Source organism: Cyprinus carpio, chromosome A9 (genome assembly GCF_018340385.1).
Source record: "Cyprinus carpio isolate SPL01 chromosome A9, ASM1834038v1, whole genome shotgun sequence".
NCBI lineage: Eukaryota > Metazoa > Chordata > Actinopteri > Cypriniformes > Cyprinidae > Cyprinus > Cyprinus carpio.
In genome coordinates, this window is record NC_056580.1 from 9,803,107 (window position 1) to 9,815,356 (window position 12,250).

The 12,250-nt window shown below is 38.0% G+C and overlaps 1 protein-coding gene across 1 annotated transcript in view; it reads left to right on the plus strand.

Moving 5' to 3' along the window:
- The window catches only part of LOC109090008 (partitioning defective 3 homolog B-like), a 141,711-nt gene extending 130,047 nt beyond the window's left edge, over positions 1-11,664 (plus strand). The window contains exons 16-18 of the mRNA XM_042763083.1: positions 5,219-5,428; positions 10,198-10,414; positions 11,463-11,664. Of these exons, the coding sequence (XP_042619017.1) occupies positions 5,219-5,428; positions 10,198-10,414; positions 11,463-11,664 (629 nt within the window). The remainder of the gene's footprint in view (positions 1-5,218; positions 5,429-10,197; positions 10,415-11,462) is intronic.
- The last annotated feature ends 586 nt before the right edge of the window (positions 11,665-12,250 follow it).

Sequence of the window (12,250 nt, forward strand, 5' to 3'; positions counted from 1 at the left end):
ACTCAAAAAGTGACAGACCCCTCTGCCCACAGCCATCAGTCTCCAACAGTCAGCGACCCCTGCTACACCCCCTTACACAAGCTAACCCAATAAAGGTGAACTGTAATTATAAGATGCCTTTTAAAAGTCTGCCGTAGGCAATTATCAAAGTCATACATCTCCCGCTGCGAAAATATCATAACAGCCCAGGATTTCAGGTTTTTAATACTTTCGCTGCAGTGATGGATGCCAGACGGGGTGGCGGAGAGCAGGTTTACTGTGTGTGTAAGATGTCACAGAGCATCTGAACTGTAAATGGCATGTGTGTCTCTATCCTCTCTACACCATTGAGTTTGATTGACAGACTCTGGTACATGAGGTACTGTATGTAGGAGTATAACTCACAGAAAGCTGCTTCCTGATCCCTGCACTTACGAACCAAGAGCAAGTGTTTCTGAGTGTGACAGGAGAACACAAGTGACCTTTCCGATTATACACTCCACATTTCTCTTCTCTTAACTTCCACCACAGATTCATCTTTGACGTGACAGACTCCAAATTACCCTCTCTTTACAATGTATTTTAAATGTGTTTGAAATATAGGCGATAGAGTGTGGTAGTAATGAAAATAAGTGCACCTTTGGTTCCATCTTTCTGAAGGCAGTATGTTGTTTTGAATGGGTTTTTGGTTAAATGTCTGAAATAATACCTGTGATTAACACAAGCTCAGGATATTTTCATGTTTTATTCTATATTTCTGCTTTTTACAGTAGGGCTGCTACAACTAATCAATGAAATTGATAATAATAATGAAAACAATGGACAGCGAATGTCAGTATCGATTAGTCACGTCTGCCCACCGCGCACGGAAGACTTATGCCAGTCACGTCAAATTACAGCAGTGAATAATGCATTTCTATGGAAGAAATCCATCTAAAAATAGGGTGCGAGTGAGCTGCTGTGGGAAAGATGCATGATCCAAGCTTCCGAAACATAAGAATTCTTTATTTTAAACTTCAAGTTAATGCATTAGCATAATGTTTAACTCGGCTTATCCTGTCAAGCACTTTGACAGATGATCAGTGAGATTTGTTTCCTCAGCACATAAACTGCATTTTACGGTAACATCCTTTTTCTGTAAATGTAGCATATTCACGTGAATGTTTCTATTGTGCATGAAGGCTCTTCCTTACAGTCTGCATTAAACTGTCCTCTGGTAATATGACATTCTACAATGTTATAATTTTTGTCTTATACCAATACCTAAATGCTAAAATATATTTTGAGATATTTATTTCCAAATATAATGCCATATTGCCTCACCACCTATCATTCATTCATTTATTAATTTAGGATTTTTTTAGCTTTATAATGATTTAATAAAAATTTATTCTGACATTATTATTATTATTATTGTTGTATGTATGTGTGTATCTATGTGTTTGTTTGTTTGTTTGTTTGTTTGTTTGTTTGTTTGTTTGTTTGTTTGTTTATTTGTTTATGTATACTTTGGAAAAAGTAGTGTATTTTCATGCACTGTACTTTTGACAGCAGGCTATTATTTGTGATCTAGTAGGATAATATGATAATTAGGATGTAGCCCTAGCCTCTAATTTGCTCTCTGTGAGAAAAAGAAATGAAAGTCCACACTCACATCTGACTTCTCCTTAAATCAGGTGACAACTACAATTAATAGCCCCTCCCCCTTCTCAGCATGTATGTGGGTCTGATTAAACCACGCTAGTATCTCAAGACCCACATTTAGACTCTCATCTCCAACCCAAAAGTGTTTTGGAGACCTCCAGAGAGCAGACCTCTCAAAAGCTGCTTAATTTCATCAGCAGGCCATGGGACAGAAGTAATTACATTTGTGACGCGAACTATGCTCGTAAAGAGAAGATTTCAGTCACGCTGGCTGGTACAACAGTGGCCTGCTATTTATAAACCTCCTCTCACACAAATCCAGCCCTGCGAGGATAGTCTGGGGCTTAGTTGCAGCAGACCTCTCCTACTCACTGACGCTCCATACTGCTGTTAATGAACATTTCCCTATGATCCACCAGCACCATGTGTTTGAAAGTCCAATTTAAGAGTGGTTTGCTTTAGTCGTTTCTGGTAGTTTCTTGATGAGTTTTTTCAAACTAATTCTTAAACCATAAGTGTCAGAAGTTTTTAGGGCTATGGCCTGGTACTTAATGACCAAGTGAACAAGGTGGTGATCCAAACGACCCCATGTGATGATGAATCAATCATCTCTGAAGCATACTAATATTTTAGAACAATACTAATATTTGAAAGATTTTATTTAATTTTTTTAAACCATAAACCATTGCTTCTGGCCAACTCTCACACAGGGTCATACGTTTACACTTGATGTGAACATCAGCACGTTGTGAAGCATGATTTAAGTGCTTTCTGAAGCTTACATTACTTTATTTTTCATCAAAAAAATTTCAGCCTTGGTAAGCATTAGATACTTCTTTCAAAAGCATTAAAAACATTTACAGACTACAAACTTTTAAATGTAGCATAGAAATTAAAGGGATCACGAACTGAGAAATCTAAATTCCCTTGATCTTTTGACATGTACTGTAAGTGGTCATTGTACTATAAAAAACATCCTGTAAGTTTCAGAACTCAAAACTTTCTCGTTAGTCTAAAAACAGCTTATATTGAAGCCAATCTGCCAAAACGACAAGTTGTGGAATGTGCCACTTTGACGTAATAGTGTGGCTAAACACTGCCTGTGCAGAAGATCATCAACTGCCTGTTTAGCCCCGCCCACCGATTCACATGCATAGTGGGTAAATGACGAGAGAGGCAAATGCAGGTCTACACAGAAATCAAACGATAAAGATGCTCCGAAGACAACAAGATGCTGTTCAGTGCCAAGTTGTGGAAGAACAGTCTTTGCTTCGCTTTCCTTCTGATCCCAACATTTTTTTTTTTTTTTTACTGAAGTTCTAGACCACCCCAGAAAGAACTTGGTCCTTAGTTCACTTCATTTCACCGCAGTTTCATTAACAAACAAGGCACAGTTCAACACTGGATTTTCAGAAAGATTGAAACTAAAAGAAGATGCTGTGCAGAATACATACAGTAATATCGCATCTCACAAGTGTGTGTAGCTGTTTTTATAATGTTGTCACTATTGCTTTGTCTGTTATTACAGATCGTTTGATATGTAATGAGTATTTATGAGTTTTTACTTAAATCACAGCAGCGTTCATCTATGAAGGATATAGCTGTCAAACACACACAGCTGTTAGCCAATCATAGCAGTGGGTGTTTACTTCCAAGTCTACAATATGCTACAGCTATTCAAAAGAATACAGAAAATAGCCTATTACTTCTAAATTATGATGTTTCTTGATGTAAAAATACTGATAACATTATAAGTGGACCTCAGAGAACAGTACAAAATAATAATAAAAAATTAAGTTCATGACCCCTTCAAGACATCTATAAAATATCTGAAATATTATTATTATTATTTTTTTTTTTTGCATTGCTCTTGCTCTTTGTATCTGCCTACTCAAAATCAGCATGTCATACATATGCACATATAAAGCTTTGTGTCCTTTGAACTTTCATGAACTTTCATTTCTTGCCAAACTTCAAGGTGTGGCATCTGTTGTGATGTTATTTGGAGACTCTCATCCAGCTGTGTCCCCATCTCCGTTCACCCTTCCTGTCTCTCAGCGCCCCTTTCCTCATCTCTCTCTCACTCTCTGTACTACATCCCAAATTATATGTGCATAAATTTCTCTCATGTCATAATCATGAGATCAGAAAGCATGCAGCTGGGCTGGGCTGGACTCATCTCGTCTGGCCTTCTCTGGCAGTTTGGAGACCACACAGATTAAACGACTGATCCCACTTCCACTTTGATTTAAGCGACCATTAGCCAAACAAAAAAGGGGCTGGTGCCGGCAGCAGGCAAGGCTGATTGGAATTCCAGTGAGGCGCACCACCTGTCGATACGATGATTTCCTGATTCATGAATGCATTCTGGGAGCTGCAGCGCTTTAGCTAATGATTGTGTGTGTAGGAGATGTTTGGAGAGGGGTGGGGTCGACCAAAAGAAGCATGGAGGTATGCAGAGATGGAAAGGAGGGAGATAAAAAGATAGAGAGAGAGCTGGTACTTCTGAATGATAGAGAAACGAGTCCCAGGATTGAGCTCTCATCCATCATTCCCTGTGGAGGCGCATATTTAAAAAGTCAGATTCATTAGAGGAGAGAGAGTGTTTACAGTTTCACACACACTCACAAACATACACTCACATACATGTTCAGTTTTATAAACATCCACCTTTGGCACTTCAAACATTATTAACGTTTAGCGTTGTCTTCTTCCCAGAATGCCTTTGGGAAATGCTCCAGTGGTCTCTATTGACCTATCATCTTTGATTAGCACAGAAACAAATGAGCGAGTCTTTCATAAAGTGCTGATGCTAGAATTAAGTTACCTAATACCAGTGCTTTCTAGGCAGCAAATGTTAGGTTGAGTTTAGGTTAATGTCTTTGGTTTTGAACAAATGACAAATAAACACAAGAAAGAAATGTACTATGCAAACAGTATGATGACAGTTATATTTTGAATGGCAAACATTCTTCGAGTAAAAGTTAAAGAAATATTCCAGGTTCAGTAGAAGTTAAGCTCAGTCAACAGCATTTGTGGCAAAATATTGATTAACATGACAATTTTTAATGGTTTATCCTCAAAACATTAAACACATGTGTTAACACATGTAGAAAAATCACTCACTTATATTTTCAGTGTAACATTATATCCAGTTTTACAATACCATAAAAGTTAAAACACTATTGCAACTGTAAGAATGATGTTACCTGCTTCACTGCTCAAATTTTTACAGCCGAGTTCAGTGTTTATGAGTAAAACTTTTAAGAATCCTCCAAAAATCCACCTTATTTAAGTCTGTTTTTGTGGCAATAACATTATGGCACGAATGCTGCCATTTAACTTATTATTATAAGTATATTGCTTCAATGAGAGATTTTTAAACTTAAATCCTGAATTTCTTAATATCAAATTTGAAAAAATATCACATTGATTGAAATTATCAAAAAACAAAGTTTAAATGGAGTCTGTATTTTTCATTTTATTTGAATTAATTGCAAAAATGTGTGGAGAAGATTTTTGGCAAGCACTGTAATAAAGTGTCATTATGTGTTTGTTTGTTTGTTTTCCCCTTTCCCTCTTTGTCCCGTCTCAGTGAGTGGTGGGGTGGAGTTGGGACCCACGCTAGGCCTGAAGAAGTCCAGTTCTCTAGAGAGTCTTCAGACTGCCATGACAGAGGCCAAGAGAAACGAGCTGCTGCCCTTCCACAGGCCCCGGCCACACATGGTGAGAGGGCGTGGCTGCAATGAGAGCTTCCGGGCAGCAATCGACAAATCATATGATGGCCCGCCAGAGGATGATGATGGTGAGCACCCACAATGCAGCAGCAAGAGTCACAGAAATCAATGGAGCGATGTGTAATTTCTGCCCCAGTAGCAGCAGCAGTTTGTATCCTGCTTATTTTTGAAATGTCTCACAAAGTCTGATCACCAAGTCTGCATTTATTTGTTCAAAATTACATATTTTTTTCTATTTTAATATATATTTGATAGCAAGCAGTCATTACTCAAGTCTTCAGTGTCACATGACTAATGTGCTGATTTGCTGCTCAAGAAAAGATATTTTTATAAGTGTTATAGCTGCATATTATTTTTGTGGAAACCATGATACAGGATTCTTTGATTAATATATAAAGTTCAAAGAACAGCATTTATTTGAAATATAAATTTTCTAACATTATAAATATCTTAGCTGTCACTTTTGATCAACGTAATGCATCCTTGCTGAATAAAAGTTTCACAAAGAAACTTACTGACTATAAACCTTTGAATGGTAGTGTAAATTAAAATAAAAAAAGAACAAAAAATGAATTATAAAAAAGTTGTGTCCCCTTTAAGAAATTGGTAGTTGCTAAATTCCACATTTCACTTTGATCCCCATAGACTCCCATAAGCCTACATCAGTATTTGTAGTGATTGTGGATGTGTATGAGTAAAGTCAGTGACTGTCAAGGGAGAGTATTTGAGAGTAAAGTGTTTGTGTTTTCCCTGTCATGTGCTTCCTCTTCCCACACACCAGCCTAATTTTCCCCCCCCCTATACAACACAAAACACACACATGACAAAAAAAAAAGAGAGAGTGAGAGAGAAGAGAGTTTTTTCATCATTATCAACTTTTAAAACAGATACAGCCACAGCTGAAGACTTAAGATCCCGTCTCATGCACAGACACATCCCAAAGCAGTATCTAACTTCCCTATTCATGGAAATAAAACCGGAACTCTTCGTTGTTAGATTTTCTCTGAACTTTTAAACTAAGATGTGGTTCAGTGGTGCAATTTGGGATGACCTACAGTAGTTATGAGTTTGTAGCTTCAAAACAAACTCATTAACACAGATTATCACAGTCGTTATTTACTTATTTGCTCATCGACGTGTGATTACATCTGCTGTTTACCTCGATGTGGAGATGCCAAACCCACACTTACGTGTGCACACCGTGATGATCTGGTCAAAAAACAGCGGCAGCTTATTACTAATCACTGAGGACAGTAATTAGGCACACAGCGTTCCTCTCACTCCTCAATACCATCGCTGTTGTGGGATGATAATTTGGGGGTATTCAGAAAAGAGAGTTTAAACATCACATTGTAACCAGCCACTCTGTGTGTGTTTGTGTGTGTGTCAGAGAGAGATTATATAAATACATTTATCAATCTATTCATGCATACCCTAGTGAAAGATTAGCATACTTTTAAAAAGAGCACATAAGGAAAAATATATACTTCAAAGGTATACATAATAAAGTAATATTTTAATTGCATATTAATTGCTATTATTTATTTATTTTGTCCCATATGCTCTTTTATTATTACTTATATGTCTATTAAAATGTGCTTAAATAGTATTGTTGAATGTACTGACAAGCATTTATGGTCAATTAAAATATACTGTAATAACATTTCTATTGAAACCTATATGCCATTTAAATTAAAATGGTTTGAAATATTTGTAATATAATATAATATATTTTTATAGTTTTAATGTAATAGCAAATAACACTACAATTAAAATTATAATCATATACTTTACATGCTCATATTTCAATTTAATTGATATAATTATGGATTATTGATATTATTAATATTATATAATATTGAAATATATTTCATAATTATTAATAAATATATATTATAATATCTGCAAGTACTTATTTTTATTATTATTATTATTATTATTATTATTATTATTATTATTATTTTTTTTTTTTAGGATTTGAAGTAAACTTCAGTGCACATTCAGTGCAATTAAGCCTTTTTTTTTCTTTTTACTTGGGTATGTCACACTGAAATATTTCCATCCTTTCCAAAAAGGAAGTTTTCAGTCCTTACTTTTTTTCTTTTTTTTTATGTCCTATTATGGTAATATTGGAGCTGATTTTAACAGCTTAGATTACAATGTTTATTTACGGTGGAGTTTGTTTGTGACATTCACACAGTTTTGCTACTGGATGGTGTGAACCATTGGCTTATTACAGGAACAAATCCCCCTCGAACAACCTGGGATTAAGTGCACAATGTTGATATTCTCAGACAGCACATCCACTGACAACCCACAGTACGTTCCAATGTATATTGCGTACATAATAGCAAGAGTTGACAGAAAATTGCCAGGAAACATTCTGCTACGGAATGTTTGTGCTGCTTAAATTTTCAGTTTTGAGTAAGAACTACAGTCGCTAGATATGCCAAAATATTTAGGTTTATGGGAGCAGATATTTAGAAAATATTTCAAATAGATACTAAACTAGACATTCACGGGCAGAGACTAAAACATTCTGCCTGTATTTTATATCTCTCTGTGAAATAGCTGGTACTCATTATTAGGCCTAGATGGAATCTGCTGACTTTTTTGCCATTTTTGCTGATTTTAGAGAGATGGCTTTAGTGGATTTAAGCTTAATAAAAATGTGTTAAACAGAGCTGAGTACTACGGTCTTAAAAAAAAATGAAAGCATGATCAAATTAGCCCAAAATATATACTTAATATATACAGTGATCAAACCTGTAACTTCCAGCTGCAAGCCGTGAGCCTTAACCACTACACCACCACCCTAAAGAGAAAATTACAAGGATGCAGTCTTCTCACATGAAATAAATATATCAATATAAAAGGCCATACATTGGTGAGGATGATCAACAGAGAGGCATTTAAGGATGGGATTTATTTCCCTTTGAAATGGTTTCCATTATTCCACTTTGAGCTCACAGAAGTGTCATTATAGCTTTATTATGTAAGGCTTTCAGAGCATAGGTACTGCTCTCTAAGTCCTCAAGCCCTGCTCTTTTAAATCATTTTCATAGACACGTGAGCATGATGAGAAAATATCTCGCCTTTTTTTTTTTCTTTATCCTTCCTCACCATTTTTTTTCTCCGGCGTTCGGCATTGTGTTCAGCGGATTGATATTTTACAATAAGCCTTTGCGCTGGTCCGAACAAAAGAGTTTTCTGATGCATATTAGAGAAGTGGGAGCTGGAGCAGGCCTTTGAGGCTCCTCTGTGTCTCTGAATAATAGGGCGCGGCTGTACAGTCATTACTGAGCCATCCACCTTCAATGCTAGTTTAAACAGCGGATCGGCATTTGTTTGTGTTGAAATCAGGCCATGGGGAAATGGATGCTGCTGTTAGCCTTGGACTAAGTCTCAGAAGAACTGACACGGAAAGAGTTTTGCATGCTTAGATTTTTGTTTTATTTTGTTTATCTCTGTCATTCAAGATGGAACTGGTTCAGAGTCATATTGAATGTACTGTATTCTGTATCACCACCAAACCAAATCAAGTGGAGTTTATTTTTCATGACTTTACTGTTCCTTGTTAGGTTAATGCCATGTAATGTAACAGGCACAGTCCTAACCTGCAGTAATTTGGGGTTAGTGCCTGACTCAAGGACACACTGATGATTAAGGAAGAGAATTATACAAAAATTTAAAATTTTTGGATCAGATTCTTCTTAGTGATTCTGGTTCCTTAACAGTTCCATTCAATGACTCTATTACCCATTTTTGAGAAAGGACTATGCCAAATGATGAGATCATTTTAGTAATACATTTAAAACAATTCTTGAGACAGTTGTTAAGGCCTTTTTCATGACTTTTTCAAAGACAATTTGGAAGTAACTTAAATTCAGTCAAATATTTGACCTTAACTATACATTGCATCAGTGGTTCTCAAACTATTTGACTCCAAAGCCACTATTTGTCCAAGACAATATTCAAAGTCCTCCCCAAACAAACCCAGATCGCTCTTGTCTGTTCCTTCACTAATTTCTTTGTCTTTTTCCCTTGTCATATTTTGGCCTGTAAGATACAGTACCACTAGCCATCAATAAGTCGCAGTGTACAGGGCTGTCGGGACCTTCCCCTGAGCTACAGCTGGAGGGTTAGTAAGATGGCTGCTGTGAAGCTTATGAAAGACTGATGCTTTTTTGCACGTCTCCTCATCTCTCTTTTAACACGCTCTCTGAGGTGGCCTGGTAAACGTGCATCTGCTCCCAGCACCGCCGCTACCATCTGACAAACCTCAGAGCGCAGACACGTAATGCAGCCGCGATTGATCGCCACACACACACACAGTGCCCCACAGTGGATAGCAAGTAACAGATGGTTATGTCAGCAGGTTCCTCAGTTACCCAAGCCTCTTTTTTACTTTTTCTATGCTTATCTTTCCTCCCCCTCTCTCTATCCAGTTATCCGTGTCCCTTCTTTCTTTTCCGTTTTGATTATGATAATGTGAGCAACTTTTTGATGGTCCAGGGCAGATTAGCTGAAAAAGTATCTCTGAAGAGATCGTTAATATTTCCATGACTCTAACTGAGATATAGGTCACACTAGGACTAGGCGGTTTGAAGGTAAATATGTGAAGGTAAATATGTAAATGTGTGAATATAGAAATCTGTGAAACCAGTTGAGGTTTTGCTATGCTCTTTATGCTATGGTAGATATATCTGTGGAGTTTATGTTATACACACACAAGAAATGTGTAATTTATATGATTTTGGTTGTGCTGCCTACTTGGAGGCCACTGTGCATTCATCATATTTTATGTTTTTTTTTTTTTTTTTTTTTATTGAAACAGATGAGGGGTCGGACCAGAGTTCTGGACGAGATACTCCGGCCAGCGGCTCCTCCAGACAAGATGCGGGAGACAATGAGGAGAACAAGAAGACAACAGAAGAAGAAGGCCAAAGGCAAGAAGAAAGACAAGTTGAAAAGCAAAGGGAAGAGAAAGAGAAGAAGAAATCAGAGGAGGTTGGTGATGAGCTGGATAAGAAGACCAAAGAAGAAAGGATTCGGTTGCTGAGGCAAACTATTGTTCTTTGTGTTTGTATTTGCTTTTGTCCTTCCCTCTTCTCTTCTGTCTTTATTGTTGTGTGTCTCTCTTAAAGGGACAGTTCAAATGAACTTACTCAAAAAAAATAGTTTTCTCACCCTTATGTTTTTCCAAACCTGTATGACTTTCTTCTTTCTGTGGAACATAAAATTAAATATATTCTGTTCACTCTTTTTTTCATGCAAATACAATGAATGGAGCTTTAAAAAGACACAAAAGCACCAGAAAAATACCATGAAATATCCATTTGACTCACACACTATATTCTGAAGTCATGTGATAATTTCTTGTGATAAAAAGACCAAAATGTTGTTATTCACTGATTAACTGGATTATTGAGTCAGTGAGAATCGGGCGAGTCAGTTTGGTGACACAAATAATTTAATTTTGTAAAGTAGATCAACAACATGTATCTTATGAATAACAACGTTTTATTTTTTGGCAGGGGCCACCAAACTCGATCCTGGAAGACTGATGTCCTGCAGAGTTTAGCTCCAACTTGCCTCAGCACACCTGCCTGGAAGTTTAAAGTATACCTAGCAAGACCTTGATGAGCTGGTTCAGATGTGTTTAATTAGTTTTGAAGATAAACTCTGCCGGACACTGTCCCTCCAGGACCGAGTTCGGTGACCCCTGTTTTATGGTGTTTTTGGGTCTTGTTTGAATCTTGAGCGCTCCAGTCCCTGTTCATTGTAATTTCATTCAAAGAGGGATTATTGTGTATTCCACCAAAGAAAGAAAGCCATGTTTGGAACGATGTGAGGGTGAATAAATTCATAAATTTTCTTTCACACTTTCATCAGTTTCCCCCACACGTAAAGGTCATAATGGATGACTGTTGATTTGACGCACATGCTGAACTGCAGCAATGGGTCATTGGTCGGTCACATGTTGTGTGACGGAATTTTGGCCCTAGCTGCTGTTGGGACGCTCTGTTGGCTTACGCTCACGGTTGAAAGTGTTTCGGCTCGCTTGCATGTGTATAACTGACTTCGACCACTGGTAAACAGAGCAGTCAGCCTCAGCTCCATATGGCCGTCTCTGCATCACAGCGCTCAATCTCCCCTGTCTATACACTGCGCCAGTGCCAGGCCTAATTTGCATCACGGTAGACACCTGTGCCAAGCCCTGCCCATCTGTCTGTCGATTGGCCGGCCAGCACCAGCAAGACCAGGCGGCTCCATCACAGTGGAGGACGACCCGCATGAGTGACTCTACAAATCAGAGCATTGACGCCCCGGCAGGCTCCACCTAACGGGCAATTAGCTCTATAATTGTTTTAATTTGGATGACTGCCGGGAAAACTGAAAAGCACACCATGCTGTTACAGAAACACGCGGAATATTCCAGCAGAGAGAGAAAAACAGAAACAGGAGCGAGGAAAACAGCGGGGGAACTTGATTCAGCTGGTGTCCTTTCTCAAGGTGAACCGTTTTTGACTCATCAGGAAGTGCAGGCTACGATACGGCTCTTGCTTTTGTTAATCCGACTCGGTCTGACTCGGCCTGATCCCACTGTTTTCCCTCTTCCGTGTGTCTGCCGAGAGTCTGCCAGTGTGCCCACTGCGGCCAGCTCTCCTCCTGCACTCATGCAATCATTTTAATGTTCACTGTTGTTCTGTGGAGATAAGCGTTTATGTGTTGGCTTGTCAGCGGTTGATGGGGTGAGGGATGTAAAGGTTATTGAAAACCACCGTAGTTTTATTTATTTATATTTGGCAGGCAGCGAGGATTAGAGATGTGGGTTCGAGAGCCGTGCGGTGACGCTGCTTGCCACGGAATGTGACACAGCCTTCGCT